The 19,082-nt window shown below is 41.6% G+C and overlaps 1 protein-coding gene across 1 annotated transcript; it reads right to left on the reverse strand.

The window, feature by feature from the left end:
• Positions 1 to 66: 66 nt before the first annotated feature.
• LOC140198151 (zinc-binding protein A33-like) lies at positions 67 to 19,082 on the reverse strand. Its single transcript, XM_072259123.1, has 6 exons — positions 18,654 to 19,082; positions 17,582 to 17,677; positions 15,264 to 15,497; positions 13,597 to 13,619; positions 4,188 to 4,306; positions 67 to 1,056 (listed from the first exon to the last, which is right to left on the reverse strand). Exons 1-6 carry the CDS (start codon positions 19,053 to 19,055, stop codon positions 530 to 532), a joined length of 1,401 nt encoding a protein of 466 aa, XP_072115224.1. The 5' UTR covers positions 19,056 to 19,082; the 3' UTR covers positions 67 to 529.

Genomic DNA, 19,082 nt, shown 5'->3' on the forward strand with positions numbered 1-19,082 from the left:
TCCTGTGTGTTAACGTATGAGATGACTTATTCTAGGCTCAGCACATAAATACAATCACAAGGAAGGTGTGTCAGTGTCTTTACTTTATTAGGAGGTTCAGATTGTCATGAAACAGTTTAACAAACTTCTACAATTGTCCTGCTGAGAGTATCCTGTTGTTGCATTATGGTCTGGTACAGCAATTCAAACATGCAGGAATGTTGGAAGCTGCAAAGTAGTGGACCCTGTCCAATACATCACTGACACACCCCACCTCACTTTGGTCGTACGTACATGAGACACTGCCTCAAGAAGGCAAAATCTATCACTGAAAATCCCGACTGTCCAAGTCATCTTCTTGCACCTACCATCAGACAGGAGGTACAGAGAATCAGTTCTCACATGCTGGTCTGGACCTGAAACATTAACTATGTTTCCACATTGCAGAGTGCTCCGATTTTTCTGGTTGTATTTCAGAGAATCGGTGCAGTGAGATCTGCTCAGTGGGTCCAGGGAAGTCTTGAGACCTCGGAGAACGTGTCCCACTGTGTTACGTGGTGAGCAGTGTGAGTGGTTCAGAGTTTTTGCCTGATTTGTTATCACATGGATTTAAGATGAGACAAAGTTTTTCAGTGAACCTGTCTGTGTAAGTGTGGAGGTGACACATATTGTCAGCATTGTAAAATGACACTTGGCCCTGCTCATAATCCAGGTAAACCCCCAGTTTTCGGAGTTTTACTTCCAGATGGGAGATGACATTTGGTATCTTCACTGAATTAGAAGAGACATGAATAACCCACTGTCCGTGTTCCGGTGTGTAGGAGATGCCTCCATCCCTGTTTACAGACTCTCTGCAGACACCCACAACCCAGCTATACTTATTTCCAACACACACCTCCCAGTAGTGCCTCCCAGATGTGAAACTCTGTGAACTCAGAACACACAAATCTTTTACAAATCTTCTCGGGTGATCCTGACGATTTTGTTTGGTGGTCACGTACTGCACACTCATCAGATCCTGAGAGAGGACGAGCTCATTGTGAGCTGTATCCAGGTCCAGTGTTAGCTGCTCTGGCACTGAAACAAAACAGTTACAGTGAGAAAACCAGATGGAATCTTCCAGCTAAGATGACACTTCACCTGTGAGTCTGTTGCGTTTATACACCATGTCCAGTGCTCCCCATGTGGTCTCCTGTATATCGGCGAGACCTGTCATAGACTGGGAGACCATTACACTGAGCGCTTAGGCTCCATTGGCCAGACAAAGTGGGATCACCCAGTGGTTCTCCCTTGACTGTCTCAATGAGACCACACTCTGGCTGGAGGAACAACACCTTATATTCAGTCTGGGTAGTCTCCAACCTGATGGCATGAACATTGATTTCTCAAACTTCCAGTAATGCAACCCAACCCTCTCCTTCACCATTCCCCATCCCCTTTTCCCCCTCTCAACTTATCTCCTTGCCTGCCCATCACCCCCTCTGGTGCTCCTCCGCCGTTTCTTTCTTCCATGGCCTTCTGTCCTCTCTTATCGGTCACCCCTCCCCAGCCCGGAATCTCTTTCACCAATCAACTTCCCAGCTATTTAATTCATCCCTCCCTCTCTAGGTTTCACCTATCACCTTGTGTTTCTCTCTCCCTTCCCCCACCTTTAAATCTATTCCTCGTCTATTTTATCTCCAGTCCTGCTGAAGGGTCTCAGCCCGAAATGTCAACTGTACTTTTTTTCCATAGATGCTGCCTGGCCTGTTGAGTTCCTCCAGCATCTTGACTGTGTTTCTTGGAACTGACAGGATCTGAGCTGACAGGGATGACCATCGTCTCCTCCCTCAGCCCAGGAAGTGCGGAGCCCCTGGAGGAGATTTCAATCCCCACTGCTCCCTCCATCCTACTTTACACTGTACAATGTCACAGTGAGTTATTTGTTACAGAGTAGTTCAATCCCCTTCCTCTGCCCAGCTGACTGTATTCTATGATGTTTTATGTGGTTGCAGGGCTCTTTTTAAAAGCTAAACAGGACAAGCCATGACAGCTGCATTCCCAGTGACACAGCAGCCCGTGAGGGGCCAGGGCCAAGTGGAATTTTATTATTTAAACTGCAGATGCTGGAGATGTGAACCCAAAACAGAAATGTATCAGTACAGGCAGCATTTCCCATGGGAGATCGATCAAAAACAAGAGGGTGGAGGTTTAAGGGGAGGGGAAGGAGATTTAAAGGTGATATGTGGGATAAGTGCTTTAAACAGAGATTGCTTGCTATCTGGAACATTCTCCCAGAGGAAGTGGTGGAATCAGATACAACTGCCAGGTTTAAAACACATTTAGACAGACATGTGAAAAGGTCAGGCACAGAGGGATATGAGCCAAATGTGGGCATGTGGGATTAGTGTACAGTAGATGGCCAGAGTGGGCTGAAGGCTTGCTTCTGTACAGTAGAACTCTACGACTCTGTGAATAACCAGGACTGGGAAAAAAAAAGTCGAAAAATGCAGATGCTGGAAATTTGAAATAAGAACAGAGAATTCTGGAATAATCAGATCAGATTGGAACTGTGAAAAGAGTGTGGAAAAACTGTGAATTGATGTTTTAGGTTGTAACAACGATTTGTACTTACAAGTTGATTTGTAGCAAATTCAGCACCAGATTCAGAGGGTATCACTACTTGAAACTACAGGTCAGTGTCAGAATAAGCGGCAAAGCCTTCGGATTTGAAAGGAGGAGAAATTTCTTCCCTCGGAGTGAGTTGAACCTCAGGAATTCTCTTCTCGCAGAAGCCAATTCTGTTTAAGTCACAGAATTTATGAAGGATGGAGGTGGATCAATCTCTAGATATGAAATGTATCGGGGGTAATCTGAGAGATGAGGGATGGTAGAACAGCCCTGATGGGCCGAGTGGCATTCTGCTCCTATATCTTATGGTCTATTAGGAGAGAGCAGGACCAAGGTATTGAGACTGATGATCATCCATGATTGTGTGTGTGGATCAGCGACGATGTTTGCATGCTCCTATATTGGCTGATAAATGTGATGGATGTGCTGAGTTGGGCTTCAAGTGTCCTGTTGGCTTCCACTGGGCTGCACAACAAGGGACAACCTGGGGATTATCTGAGGAAACACTGACTGGGAGATGCAATGGGTTCACCTGTAAGCTGCCTCTTTGGAGGCAAAACTTTGAGCAATATGTATTGCCAAAGGTGAGATATCCCTAAGCTGAGTGTTCCAATCCATCAATCAGTGATGGAGGGAATTGAAGCTGCCTCAACTAGGGATGAGGTAGGGAAGGGTGTTGGGGAGGTTCTGGATGCATTACAAGACAGTGCATATGTCAGGTTGTGTGTGTTAGAAGCAGAAATGTTGCACACACTGAACACATGGCTGATAATCAGAATCAGACTCCTTTATTATCGTCAAATATGTGGACACATACAGGGAATTTGATGCTGGTTTCCCTGAGCTCTCGCTGTACAGAATTGAAAATCAAACAAAACAATAATGCAAATAGTCGTGAGCTATATATACAATGAGGTATACCTGTGTATGTACAGGTGGACTTGGTTTATAATAGACTAAAATTCAAGTGTTCATAAGACTGATGGCATACGGAAAGAAACTGTTCTTGTACCTATTTGTCCTGGCATACAGTGATCTAAAGCGCCTACCAGAAGGAAGGAGTTGGAACAGGTGATGGGTCTACAATGATGCTGCTTGCTCACTTCCTGACTCTAGATGCACGTAAGTCCTGGATCGAGGGCAGCTTCACACCAATGATCCTTTCCTCAGCCCTGACGGTTCTTTGGAGTCTATTCTTGTCTTGTTTGGTAGCTGATCCAAACCAGACAGTGATGGATGATCAGAGAACAGACTGGATTATTCCTGAATAGAATTGAATCAGCAGCTCCTGAGACAGGTTGTACTTCCTGAGTTGACGTAGGAAATACAACCTCTGCTGAGCCTTTTTGATAGGAGTGTCCATGTTGGGTGTCCACTTCAGGTCCTGGGAGATTGTGACACCCAGAAACCTGAAGGCCTCCACAGCAGACACAATACTGTTGAGTATAGTGAGTGGGGGGAGTATTGGGGGGCTCCTCCTGAAGTCATAAGGAATGGTAACTAATAAATGCAGAGGCTGGCATCTGGAGTTTCTGGAATTACAGTAGAGAAGGCGGGGCAGTGGGGAGAAGGAGAATTACAGAGAAAGAGAAAGATACCTGGTGAAACCACGGCTCTCATTTCCTTCCACACTTTGAGATATCTCAATCTTCCTTCAGCCTCATCCTCAGGAAGATCGACAGACACCACTCCAGGACTGGAAACCGGCAGCTCACACCTACAAAGTCAGGGACAGGAATTAGTGACACACATTACCAAAGACTCTGTCTGCACTTCTCACTGCCTCAGTAAAGCAGCCAACATCATCAGAAACCCCACCCACCCTGAACACTCTCTCTTCTCCACACCCCTCCCATCAGAGAGAAGGTACAAAATCATCAGATCACCAGGCTTAGGGAGAGTTTCTATCCTGCTGTTGTAAGACTATTGAACAGCCCCCTTGTATGATATAATGGACTGAAGACTTCACCATCCATCTACCACGTCACGGCCTTGCACCTTATTGTCTGCCTACACTGCACTCTCTCTGTAACTGTAATACTTCATTCTGCACTCTTTTGCTGTTTTCAACTGTAATACAATACTGTGCATAACTTTAAGACACATTTACACAGCTAGAGTCCCTAAGACATCTGCACAGTACTGTAGTAATTTTCTGTATTGCACTGTACTGCTGCCGCAAAGGAAAAACATAACAAATCTCAGGGCATATCTGAGTGATGATAAACCCGATTCTGGTATGGGTTTCTATTGTGGACTGACAGTGGGAAGGGGGCAGGGAGAGGGGAATCCTGGTTTGGACAAGGGGAAGGGAGAGGGGACGGAGCAGAACGCACCAGAGAGACATTCTGTAATGATCAATAAAGGAATTGTTTGAAATCAAATGACCTTGCTTGGTGTCTCAGGGCTGGGTACATCTGCACCCGTGTCACCATCCCTCAGCACTCCTCCTGTCTCACCTGTGCCACACACTTCCCATGACTCTCCACTCTCTCCACTCCCAACATTGTTTGCTCCCACCACACTTACAAACTCGCTCTCCACTCCATGTGAACATAGTACTGTGTACAATGCTCTTCCGAGTAGAAGATAAATTTTTAGTTGACCTTTCTTGGGGGAGAAAAAATACAGACAGTTAAGCTTAGCTTACCTTTCTTGAAATTACTCTTTCTTTCTCTTGCATAAATTTTAAACAACTCATAAGGCAAACATAATAAATTTCTGAGTCCTGGGTCGAACTTGAGATCAGCACACATGGATTTCACCTTCAACTGAAATGAGACAATCTCTTTCCTTACTCGTGATGCTTGTTAAACAAGAAAAAGCTTGCTGACACATGTAAGAAGTTGAAAAGTGCAACAAAATGTTCATTGCATTCCAATGAATGGCTTGAAACTTTTCTTTCACAGAAATCCAGAACTTGTCCCGGGGCAGGTCAGTAAATCTCATCTTGAGTGCACGATCAGACTGCATCTCACAAAGTTCTTCCTCTTCTCTCAAAGTCAAGTTCTCAGGCTGAGCAGAAGATTCAGAGAAATGGTCCCTCACCTAGTCATGCACTTGTGTTGAAAGGGAGGAAAAATACTGTTCAGTTTTGTTCTGGGATTCTGCAGGGAGCGCTCATGGAGTGAGGTCGTCTCTTTGGCTTCGCTCCATTCCCGTTATCCTTTTTAACCTATGATCTCTTTGATCTAATCAACTTTAAGTACACCAGAAGATTTACTTTATCTTCCTGATTTACTGATTAATTGATTTCCTTTTGTAAACTGTAACTCTAAAGAAATGAGTACGAGATCTAAAACCAAAGATGGGAAAGACGCTGATGGGAACGGAGGAAAGAAGAAAGGTGATTCCAAACAAATGGAATTAACTTACGAAGTTATGATGAAGTGTTTGGAGGAAATGTTTGAGCAGCATCGGATACAATTATCTGAAAGTTTAACTGCTCAATTTGAACAACATCGCCAAAGCCTCAATGAAGATTTAAAACCAATCACGGATTCTTTGAAATCCCTGAATTCTGATGTTCAAGAACATGATGCTAAAATTTCTGAACTGGATACTAAATCTCAGAAGACGGATACAAAAGTTGAGATCTTAGAGAAGAATCTAGCTTCGACTACTAAACAACTCCAACAACTTAAATCCAAAATTATTGATCTTGAGAATCGATCGAGAAGACAAAACTTACGTTTAATTGGCTTACCCGAGGATGTTGAGGTTGGAGACCCTGCAATATTCTTTGCTCAACTTTTAAAGGATTCGTTCGGTTCAGTTTTTCCCAACGATCCTCCATTACTCGACCGCGCCCATCATATAACGTGGATAAAGTCAGCAGCAGCTGTTTCCAAACCCAGACCAGTTATTCTTCATTTCCATTATGTCAATGTTAAAGAACAGCTTCTCCAGACTGCTCGTCGACAAGGGATGATCAAGTATCGCCAGCATTCCTTCAGGATAGTTCAAGATTATAGTCCTGAAGTGATGAAGGAACGACTGACTTTTAAACCTCTAATGTCGGAATGCTATCAAAAAAATCTCAAACCGGCACTATTGTATCCTGCACGTCTCAGAATCTCTCTTCCCGATGGAAATCGTCGTGTCTTCCACTCTACCGCTCCCGCTCGAAGCTTTTTGGATGATAACTTCCCATCGGATACAGACACCCTCTCTTAATCTGCGTCGGGTGCTTCCAGCACCAATTTTTTTTTTCTCTGGTGTTTTTTTAAAAATAAACCTTCTACTACTGTGCGATGAAGGTTTTTTATAAGTCCAAGATTTTTGTTCTTTGTTTATTACTATAGTTGTTATTCTATAACTTATATAGAATACTTATCTCCTGTGAATAACATCATTTTCCTTTAGTTAACCTTTTGTTTTAACTTTTCCTTTTTCGTTATTATTAATGATTTGATCCGACGATCATTTTTAGTTATATGTTTCCTATTTTTGGTTTCTGCATAATTAAAATGGCGACTTGTCTTTCTCTTTGTATAACCTCCTTTGTTTTTTTTTCGGGACGCCATGTTCTTATGTTTCTTCTTCCCATGATCCTTTTTTCTCCTTTTGGAGCGATTTTTTATTTACTCGTTTATAATTAACTAATTATACGTATTGACACTAAGTTTTTGTTATTTCATATATTTTAGTAATTTTTACTATGCAGACTAATTTACTATACTGTTTATTTTTTACATATATTAGTCTCCGGGAGGTCACCTATTTAACATATATTTTTGGAGTTGCCCCCTGCAGAAATGGGGTTAGAGTTAGTTTTAGTTAGTACTTTCTTCAGCCTTCTTTGGCTTAGTTCGGGGTTCTTGGGGTTGGGGGATGGGGTAGTCTTTTTCTTTTCTAATTTTTTCTATTGGGCTGATTCAGAACTACAAAGATGTCCGCAGTGTTGAGATTTCCGGTTCCTCTCTAATCATGTATTCCTCTTCCGATTTCATGAGCTCACATTATGGTTAACCCCTTACTCACCAAAGGGTTAATTTTCAATTATGGCTCATACTATTAATTTTGTCTCTTGGAATACAAATGGTTTAAATCATCCAATGAAACGGAAAAAGATTTTCAAAGTGTTCCAAAGACTGAATGCTCATATTACTTTTACACAAGAGACTCATGTAAGGAAAGAGGACAATCAACGCTTCTTTAAGTTTTGGAAAAGACAACAATACAATTCAAATGCTCAAGCCGAAATTAAAAGCGTTTCAATTTTTATTGATCCTTCAATTACATTTATTCATCAAGACATTATTTCAGATCCTAATGGCAGATTTCTGTTAATTACTGGGGTACTTTTTAATAAAAAGGTCGCTATGGTTAATGTTTATGCTCCGAATGTGGATTATCCTGAATTTTTTTAAACACTTATTCACTTCCTTTCCTAACTTAAACGAGTATATGTTGATAATGGGCGGTGATTTTAATTTATGTTTGAATCCCATATTGGACAGATCCATAGGTAGTCCGGCTTTACCGAATAAGTCGGTCACTATTATTAACTCTTCTATGTTGGATTCTGGGATTTCAGAAATTTGGAGATTTCTACATCCAAATGATAAAGAATGCTCCTTTTTTTCACATGTTCATCGTTCTTTTTCCCGAATTGATTATTTCTTGATTGACTCTCGTTTGATTCCATATGTAGTTGATTGTAATTATGACATTATTGCTATTTCAGATCATGCTCCAATGAAACTTTCCATCAAGTTAATGGACACCTCTTGTACTAGCGGACAATGGCGATTTAACCCTATTTTGCTTCAAGATCAGGACTTTGTCAAATTTATAAAGGAGCAGATTGATTTCTTCTTTTCAACTAATACTACGGAAGAAGTTTCCAATGGAACTGTTTGGGACGCCTTTAAATCTTATATCCGTGGTCAGATTATTTCCTATTCGGCTCGTTTGAAAAGACGTGTTAACAATGAAATACTTCTGTTGGTTGATAAAATTAAAGAAGTCGATAAAAAATATGCTATTTCTCCCAGTAAGGAGTTGTACAAACACAGAGTTGAACTCCAGTTGGAACATAGCTTATTATTAATATCCTCGATCAAAAATCAATTAATGAGAACTAGAAGTGATTTTTATACTCACAGCGATAAATCAGGTAAATTACTGGCTAACCAATTGAAATTTGATTCGGTTAAACGTCAAATTACTAAGATTCGCAAACAGGATGATACTTTCACAGTTGATCATGCTGGGATAAACCAAACCTTTCAAGAATTTTATACCTCTTTATATCACTCTGATTTTCCTCATGATTCTAATTTCATGCATGATTTTTTAAGTAAATTGAGTTTTCCGAAACTATCACCTGAAGATTGCTTATCATTAGAAGCATCCATTTCAGAGGAAGAAATAATAACTGCAATCTCATCATTGAATTCCAGTAAAGCACCCGGTCCAGATGGGTTCACAGTGGAATTTTTAAATTTTTTTTCCTCCATTCTTTCTTCTAAGTTGTCTAGAATATTCAAGGAAGCAATCAGTTTAGGTAAATTACCACAATTGTTTTATGAAGCCTCTATTTCCTTAATTCTTAAAAAGAATAAAGATCCTACTGATTGTGCATCATACAGACCGATATCTCTTCTGAATGTAGACTCTAAAATTTTTTCAAAAATTCTAGCAACTAGGTTGGAGAAGGTGTTACCTCAAATTATCTCCATGGATCAAACTGGATTTATTAAAAATCGCTATTCATCCTTTAATATTAGGAGGTTAATGAATATTGTTTATACCCCCTCACTTATTACCCCGGAATGTATTATCTCATTAGATGCTGAGAAAGCCTTTAACAGAGTTGAATGGCCTTATTTATTTAATGTTCTTGAGAAATTTAATTTTAATTTGACATTTATATCTTGGATTAAATTGTTATATTACTCCCCGGTAGCCTCGGTTTGTACAAATAATTATAGATCTCCTTTTTCTCGTCTTTTTCGTGGTACTAGGCAAGGTTGCCCTCTTAGTCCTTTACTATTCAATTAGCAATTGCTATTCGTGACTCGCCAAATATTGTTGGTATTACCCGTGGAAACGAAATACATAAATTATCATTATATGCAGATGATTTGTTGTTATACATCTCTAACCCGGAGAAGTCAATTCCTGCTATCCTAGGTCTGTTGGCTCAATTTAGTAACTTCTCTGGTTACAAATTGAATCTTAGTAAGAGTGAATTATTCCCTTTAAATAAGCATGTACCTATTTATGGACGGTTACCATTTAAATTGGTTACTGATTCACTTATATATTTAGGGATAACAATTACAAAAAAAATATAAAGATTTATTTAAAGCTAATTTTTTACCTTTAATTGATCAGATTAAACTTTTATTTACTAAATGGTCGCCAATCTCTTTGTCTTTGATTGGTCGGATTAATGCTATTAAGATGATCATTTTGTCCAAATTTTTGTATATATTCCAATCGGTTCCAATTTTTATCCCAAAATCTTTTTTTGATAATGTAGATTCAAAAATTTCCTCATATATTTGGCAGAATAAAAATCCTAGGTTAGGTAAAAGGTATCTACAGAAATCTAAAAAGGAGGGGGTGGGGGCTCGCCCTCCCGAATTTTAGGTTCTATTACTGGGCAATTAATATTCGATATTTAAAATTTTGGTTACGAGATTTGGACGTATCTTTAAACCCTCACTGGGTAAATCTTGAATCTAATTCATTACAAGGGTTTTCCTTGGGTTCGGTTTTAGGAACTTTACTTCCTTTTACTTCTTTTAAATCATATAAACAAATGAACAATCCAATAGTTAAGTATACTTTACGTATATGGTTTCAATTCCGAAGATTTTTTGGGTTTAATCAATTTATTCTAGCAAGTCCCATTATATCAAATTTTCTTTTTCAACCTTCCACGATGGATCAAGCTTACTTTGATTGGAAAACCAAAGGTATAATATCTTTTCACGATTTATTTTTGGATAATTGTTTTATGTCTTTTGATCAACTCTCTAATAAGTATAACTTACCCAGATCTCACTTTTTTAGATATCTACAGATTAGAAACTTTTTAATTACTGTCTCCCCTAATTTTCCACACCCATATCCAATGGACACTTTGGAAAAAATCTTAGATTTAAATCTCTCTCAGAAAAGTGTAGTAGCAATTATATATAATATAATTATGAATTTATGTCCTGATGCTTCTAATAAAATTAAAGCTGACTGGGAAAGAGAACTTGAGATTAATATACCAACTGAAAAATGGGAAAAAAATTCTTCAGTTGGTGAATTCATCCTCTGTATGTGTTAAGCATAGGTTGATACAGTTTAAAGTAGTGCACAGGGCTCATATGTCCAAAGATAAACTATCTCGTTATTACTCTTATATTAATCCAATATGTGACAGATGTCATTCCGAGATAGCTTCTTTAACCCACATGTTTTGGTCATGTCCCTTGTTGGAGAAATATTGGAAAGATATTTTTGATATTATTTCAATGGTCCTAAATATAGACTTACAACCTCATCCAATTACTGCTATCTTTGGACTACCAATGATAGACTTAAATAATTTAACCTCTTCATCACGAAGGATGATTGCATTTTTTACTTTAATAGCTAGAAGGTCCATTTTGTTGAATTGGAAAGAGATTAACCCTCCTACTGTATTTCATTGGTTTTCACAAACTATGGTCTGTTTGAATTTGAGGAAAATTAGAAGCGCAGTTTATGACCCTTCCACTTAGTTTGAAAAAATTTGGAGGCCATTCATTCAGCATTTTCATTTGACGTAATTTGATCATTTCCAAACTTGTTTTATCTCTCTGTACTGTTGTTGGAGGGGAATGGAGTCATCGACACTAAGGTTTTCTTCTTTTCCATTTTTAAGTTGTTAGTTTTGCCCAAGTCTTTTAGTTTAGTTGATTAATTTTGTTTTTCTTTGGGGATGGGGTTTGCTTTTTTTTCATTTTGTTTTTTTTTTCTTTTTCATGTTTTTTTCCAGTTTTTATTTGCTTTGTATTATCTGTTGTTAGTTCTACATGATTGGGAGCTTTGTTAATTTACACTATTTGATTTTACAATTACTTTTTTTAAGTGTAACAATATATCTCCTACTATTTGTATTATTGCTATGTTTTGTTTCTATATTTTGAAATTAATAAAAAGATTGAAAAAGAAAGAAAGTTTTGTTCTGCAGTTATTCCAGGTGGTTTTCAAAAAGACTTGTGACTTTCTGATATCCTTCCTCACACTCAAGCACAAGCAGCTGTGGAAACATTTCAAGGTTTTTGCAACATGATTTTTCCAAAGATTCAGTTTCCTTTTAAATCTAAGATTCTTGTCACTTGAAGTCAAAACATTTTCTCCAGTGCCTTGCAGAGACTTGTTTAACTGGTTCATATGATGAAGAATTTCTGTTAGTAGGCTAGTTTATGCAGCAGTTTGTTCATATTCAAAGCACTCAGCAAAATCTGGCCTATTCTCCGTGTAATACAGTGCTCACCAGTTACAAATGACCTCCCCTACTCACGGTAAAAACTGAGAATGCACTCAAGCAAGTAAAAATGGCCCAGCAGTGCATTCCCATACTGGGCTGAGAGATCTCTAACGAGATTGCTAATGGGTCTGCTCGGTCACGGCCCACCACTGTGAGTGCTCGCATCACACGTTGTACTTAGTTCAAAAAACAAAGTTTTTTTACATGATCTCTTGTGGAACCCCTAGCAACCTCTCACGGAACCCCGGTCAAGAAACTGAGCATTAGAGACACAACAGCACCCGGTGTCAGAAATCACTCCTGCAATTCAGCTTTCAGCTTAAACACCCTGTTGAGAACTTCCTCTGCGAAGCCACTGGATTTCCACATGTAACAGGAGACTGGTTTGCTCTTTGTTGAGGTTTTCACACAGTTTTTCAAACATTCTCGAGTGAACTGGTCTTAAAGCTACTAAATAAGTTGCTTCCTGTATTATTTTACTGACTGTGACTTTATATTCAAAAGCTGGAATCTCTTTGATTCCAACAGTCATTTAAAATAATCAGCACTTTTATGTTTCATACGGTTGTGATTTGTCGTTAACTGTCTTTTCTATTTTGCTGGAGCCATTGCTACATTTGTAAGTTGTTTGCCCAGACTAGGCACAATGGAATCGGACAACTTGGATCACCAGTCCGTGTAAAACCCATTGATAGTTTGAATGTAAAGATGGACCTTTATTTGTGTCCGTTGTTGCACTAGTGCAGAGAAATGACTCAGAAGATTGAAATTCTTCACCATTAACCCTATCAGAATTGTCCGTAGGCCTAGGCTAGGATCCTCCTCTTCCATCTCATACCTCCACTTCAAAAATCGCCACACTGGGCCATCCCGAATGAAAATTTCTCTTACTTTCTATACACTGGTACTTTGTTTGCTCCCATCAGTCAGTCGGTGGCATGTCAGGGGAAGTTGCGGGAGGTTATTCAGGAGGGAGAGGCTGGTGTCACAGCCCAAGCTGGGCAACTCTATTCAATGCTTGGAAAATGCACTTCACACTCAACAGACTACCAGCCTCCCCTCTGAAATACAACACTCATCAGTTATCAGCCTACCATACTACCATCCGTGCACTACAATGCTCACCAATTATCAGCCTACCGTCCTCCCCTCCATGTAATACAGTGCTCACCAATTATCAAACTAACATCTTACCCTCTGTGTAATACAGTGCTCACCAGTTACAAATGACCTCCCCTACCTCACGGTAAAAACTGAGAATGCACTCAAGCAAATAAAAATAGCCCAGCAGTGCATTCCCATACTGGGCTGAGAGATCTCTAACGAGATTGCTAATGGGTCTGCTCGGTCACTGCCCACCACTGTGAGTGCTCGCATCACACGTTGTACTTAGTTCAAAAAACAAAGTTTTTTTACATGATCTCTTGTGGAACCCCTAGCAACCTCTCATGGAACCCCGGTCAAGAAACTGAGCATTAGAGACACAACAGCACCCGGTGTCAGAACTTCAGCTAAAATTTACTCACCTCTTCAAAAGGGCTTGAATATCCTGAGGAAAAAGAGAGAGAATAGGATTGAGTGAAACTGTAGTTGAAACTCTCTGGAAGGGTTGGAGTATGAAGGCTAGACACTCAACCAGAAGAAAGACTGAGGAACTAATTTGATTGTTTTCCACAGCAAAACCCTTCACTCTGAGGTTACCTCTCTATGTCCTCCAATACCTTCTTCTCTTCTCAAAAACGGAACTGTTTGAACACCTACTTCCCTTCAACCATTCAGTTGAAATCAGCAAAACCCAAATCACGACAGTTTATCATCACTGTGACCACTTTGACCTCTTGCACTAAAATGAACTTGGTTTTAATTATATTCTTCCTTATAAAAGTTGTGTATAATTTATGCTTCAATTATGTTGTGAGGAGGGGCCACTTTCTAGGATCAGAAAATGCTGCAGAAGGTTGCAAACTCAATCAGTTCTATCACGGGAGCTTGCCTCCCCAGTATTGAGGAGCTCTTTAAAAGGCAATGTATCAAAAACACAGCATCCATTATTAAAACAAAACACTGGAGGGTGGAGTGTCTCTGTCAGTGAGGCATCTCTCCAGCTCTCTCTCTCTCTCGTGGTCGTGATGCAGTGATGCACCACACTGGGGAATGGGGACTAGCACAGGGTCTGTGGTTGGGTGGGAGTGCAGAGTGGGGAGGAACTGGGACCAGGCCTGGAATGGGACAATTGGGGACAAATGTGGGAGGATGAAAGGCAGGGTAGTGGGATGCAGTGGAGGGGAAAGAAGGGGCAGAGGGTGTGTTAGGGAAGAGCGAAGCACAGAGGGGGAAGAGAAAGGGACAGGGGAGGATGGGGAGGAGAAGGAGGTGAGGGAAGGGGGAGAAAGGTGGGCAATGTGAGACTGCATTGGTGGTGATATGATCAGCAGCAGCCGGGGCAAATACAGAGTTGGTTGTAACACAAGGGAGAGGTAGCTGGGACCGGTTTTGGGAAAGGAGTATTTGGAGGAATGACATCATCTGTGCCTGTGCAGACACAGGAAACACGGGGTTGCCATTGTGATTCAGGACAGCCCATTCCCAGAACAATTTCCACACTTATTTATTTGGACATACAGTGTGAACAGGATGGTCCAGCCCGATGGGCCATCCCACCGAGCAACCCAACAACTTTAACCCAGTCTAAACTAGCTCACTAACTGGTATGTCTTTGGACTATCAGAGGAAACCCACATGCACATGGGAAGGATTACAGACTTTCTTTCTTACAGAGGACACTGGAACTCAACTCTGAACTCCAACACCCTGAGACGTAATCACGTCACGGTCATCGCTATGCTACCATGCCACCCCGCCCCCCCATGGTATTTATTTGGGGTCAATCAATCCTCACCCCCATGGTGCTGAGGGCACCTCCTGGTGATGATTCAAGCAATTGCTCTGGGATTTCCACACTCAAAGGATGATCTCCATTCCAGCAATCACACAGGGGTCAAACCCAGGGCCAGGATGGCAAGGGCAGGGTGTGAACCCACTGCTGGTTAGTCTCTGAACGTTTCTGAGTTTCTATTGAACTGACTGCATTCAGGAAACCAGTATTAACCCTAGTTGCCCATATAATTAAATTCACTCACAGGTATTTATGACAGTTTGGATGCCCCAGACAAGAAAGTGACACATCCTGTACCTTGAGGAGCCCATGGGGATCGTCAATTTCCAATCTCACTTTTACATCTTGTATCACTGCTTCAAGTGAAGAGATTTCATCGACGGTTCTCTTTAAGTTGTTTTCCAGTTGTGTTAGGATTTTGTCCGCTTCTCTCTGCAGCTCTGCTTCCATCTGCTGCTGTCTCTCACGCAGGAACTGGTGCATCTTTTCAAATTCAGCCCTGATCTGACAGCTCCGTCCATCAACCTGGTCCTGAATCAGAGTGAGGTTAGCAGAGAGTCACTGGCCAAATATAATTCATGCATTTGAATGATTTATTTTCTAAATAACACATTTGGTGCTGCTTGGAGTGGTTATTTACACTCGGGTCAGGGTTGCTTTTTTTTTTTAAAAGTGAAAAATGGGCGCTGACTGGAGTGGGGTCAGAGTAAACAATCATAGACAGAATAATTGACCAAAATCCAATCCCAAGTATCTGACTGGATCTCTGGGATTGATCCCCATTCTGGAATCGAAGAGAGAACAACATGCAGTGAAGAGGATAGTTCAGGTTGTCCTTTGGGACTTCAGTAAAGTGACAAGATTCCACATGGGAGGATGTTTGGAAAGGTTACACCGTAGGATATGGGGTGAGGTGGCAAATTGTATCTATAGACTTAGCTTGGCAATAGGAAGCAGATTGTGTTGTTTTAGTGATTAGATATTTGTGACCTGTGAAGCATTACAAATATCACTGTTGGGACTCCTACTGTTTTGTTCTGCAGATCATTTTGGATAGGAGTGTACAAGATACGATTTGTAATTTTCCAGTTAACACGAAAATACTTGTGTTGATAGAGTGGAGAACAGTCAGAGTCTACAGGATGACATTGATCTGTTGGGAAATGAGGCAAAGCGGTGGCATTGGAATTTAATCTTTGGAAGTGTGAGGTGATGCACGTGGGGTGGACTAATAAAGAGTTGGACATAGACAATAAAAGGCAACGTCTTAGACATTCAAAATGATAGAAGATTAGTCAGCATCTATAGAGGCAAAAGAATAGTCAAGGTTTCAGGTTGAGTCTCTTTATCATGACTGGGATATCCAGGGGTGAGTTACAGACTGGAATCTAATCAATAGGTTCAGGGTGGTCTATATATAGAATAGTGGATCCCTGGACTATGTTGCAGGCTGGGGTCTAATCAATGGGTTCAGGGTGTTTTTTATATTGAATAATGGATACCCAGGAGTGAGTTACAGGCTAGGATATAAGCAAGGGATTCAGCTGGTATCCATACCAATCTGTCATGGTGAGCGCTGGTAATGACTGAATCCAGGTCCGGAGGAATGACAGAATCCCATGTAGAGACTGAATACAAAGTTAATACATTGGAATTCCAAAAGTACTTCAGTGGCTCAAATGAATGACACCCTGAGAGGTGATGTTCTCAAAACGCAACCCACTTAAATAATCACAGAACACAGAAAGCCCTTGCCAGTCAAAATCAATTTGTGAAGATTAAACCAATAAAATACCAGGGATTATTGACTCACGTCAAATCAACAATTCACAAAGGGTCTCAGCCTGAAACGTCGACTGTACTTCTTCCTATAAATGCTACCTGGCCTGCTGCGTTCCACCAGCATTTTGTGTGTTGCCTGAATTTCCAGCATCTGCAGATTTCCTCGTGTTTGCGTTTTTAAATTCACAAATTCAGCTGCTCTTTGTAACCTTCGGCGCACAGTGCCCTCTGGCTCCCCACACAGGCCGGAGGAGCTCATTACTTACAATGCTCAATATCTGGGAGCAAGAAACAGGCTGGAGTCTGATAAAGAGGTTAGGTGGTTTATATGTAAAATACTGGATACCAAGATGCTTCAGATTCAAGCATCTATAGTCCCTGGCATCTCCAAAGTGTACCCAGGGGTTGGGTGAGCAGTAAGGTATGTTTGGATGGAGGCAGGGACCAAGTAACAGTGGACATTTCACAACATATAGAACGCAGTCTCTAACTTCTCATGTCAAATGATAAGGTCAGGTAATGAAAACAGTCCACACATTCCTTTCATTGTAGTTATTATTTACAGTCAGCTGCTTACATTTTGCTGTGGGACAGCATCGTACAGCTGAAAGGGACCTGTCACTGTCAGTCTCTTTATTTATTTATTGAAATACAGCATCGAAAAGGTCCTTCGAGCCATGACGCCCAGCAACCCCGATTAACCCTAACCTAATCAGCAGACAATTTACAATCACCAATTAAACTAACAATTGAAAAGTCTTGTCTTTGGACTGTGGGAGGACACTGGACACACAGCCCAGGGAACCATCCACGATCACCGAATGATTCCTTACCTTCAGCCGCCGGATCACAGTCTCCCCTTCCTGCTTAGTCCGAACACTCTGATTCATTCGCTCTTGCAAAAGCTTCACTGCCTCTTCCAACTTTTCCTGAAAGTCAGAAGATGCAGAAGATCTGAGAAATGAACCTGCTGAATCTGCTGACCGAAGTGGGGGGGGGGGGTGGTGGCAGAGGACTGGGGGGGTAATCCCGTGGGGGAAATAGAATCATTCTTTCAAACCTTCCTACCAGTCATGGTCACCTCCCCTTCACCCTTCATCTCCTAGTCCCTTTCTCTCATTCCCTTCCTCAATATTGCCCATACCCCATTCTGCCCCTCCCACACCATGCTGCATTTCCCCATTCTCCCACACCTCCCTCCTGTTCGATCATCTCCAATCTGATTCAGTTTGTCTTCTTTCTACAACTGCTGCACCTCGACCTCTCCCCTCCACACCTCCCAATTCTGCCCGATAAAGTTCGAAGTAAATTTATCATCAACGTGTTTGCACGTCGTCATATGTACAGGAAAATAAAGATATAAATAGCATTTATGAAAAACCACATGAGTCCATTGGATGTGGAATCAATTCAGTGTTGAGGTGAGTGAAGTTATCCACACTGCTTCAGGAGCCTGACTGGCCTGGTGACTAGTACCTCTTGTACCTCCTTCCCAATGGCAGCAGCCAGAGAGCATGGTCTGGGTGAGAACCCACCTCCCCTCCCTTGCAGCCTCTCAGCTGTCAGACATCCCTCATCTACACTCCTCTTTCCGCCTCTCCCCATTCCTTCCTTTACCCTTGACCTTTTCTACATTCCCTTTCCCTTGCCATATTCTCCGATTTTCCTCCCGTTTAAAACGTCTTTTCCTTCGTTCTCAAACAACTCTCTCACCTCTAAACGGGACAATCCCATATCTCTGCTCTGTCCCTATCGTTTTCCTTCCTCCCCGACCTTCATCGCCCCCTCTCTGAGCTCTCCACCTTCTCAAAGTTTCCCTTCTCCGTCTCCCTGTTCTTTCAGCACTTACCCACCCGCCCCTCTCCCCGACCGCATGGCGGTGAGTTCAGGCGGGCGATCTCGCACCTTGTTCGCCTCGGCTGCCTCCTTTATCGGGATGACATTGTGCATCTTGTGCTGCGCAGACAGGCCACACACCAGGCAGATCATCTCCTGCTCCTCCTGACAGAACAGTTTCAGCTTCTCGTCGTGCTCCCGGCAGACAAGCTCCTTCTTCCGCTCGACCGCCCCCACCCTCAGCTGTCTGACATTCTCCGTGACGTTGCTCAGGATGTGAGCGGGCCTGGTGTTCCTCTGGGCGAACACCTGCCGGCACTGAGGACAGGAGACATCCCCCGAGACCCTCTCCCAAACCTGAGAGATGCACGTTGCGCAAAAGTGATGTCCACACTCCAGAGAGACCGGATCGGTGAACACCTCCAGACAAACTGGACACGTTAATTCCTGGACCAGGTTTGCAGAAGCCATCTTGGTTCTCTCTTCCCCACTCGGAAC

This window comes from Mobula birostris, chromosome 5 (assembly GCF_030028105.1).
Source record: "Mobula birostris isolate sMobBir1 chromosome 5, sMobBir1.hap1, whole genome shotgun sequence".
In the NCBI taxonomy this organism is placed as follows: Eukaryota; Metazoa; Chordata; class Chondrichthyes; order Myliobatiformes; family Myliobatidae; genus Mobula; species Mobula birostris.

What these genes read in the sequence shown, in the direction of transcription:
- LOC140198151 (XM_072259123.1), bottom strand. Translation starts at nt 19,055, where the DNA reads ATGGCTTCTGCAAACCTGGTCCAGGAATTAACGTGTCCAGTTTGTCTG. An exon ending in CTGTGATCCGGCGGCTGAAG is followed by an intron (nt 15,498 to 17,581) that starts GTAAGGAATCAT and finishes ACTCTGATTCAG; the next exon opens with GACCAGGTTGATGGACGGAG. An exon ending in GAGAGCCGTGGTTTCACCAG is followed by an intron (nt 1,057 to 4,187) that starts GTATCTTTCTCT and finishes GTTTTGTTTCAG; the next exon opens with TGCCAGAGCAGCTAACACTG.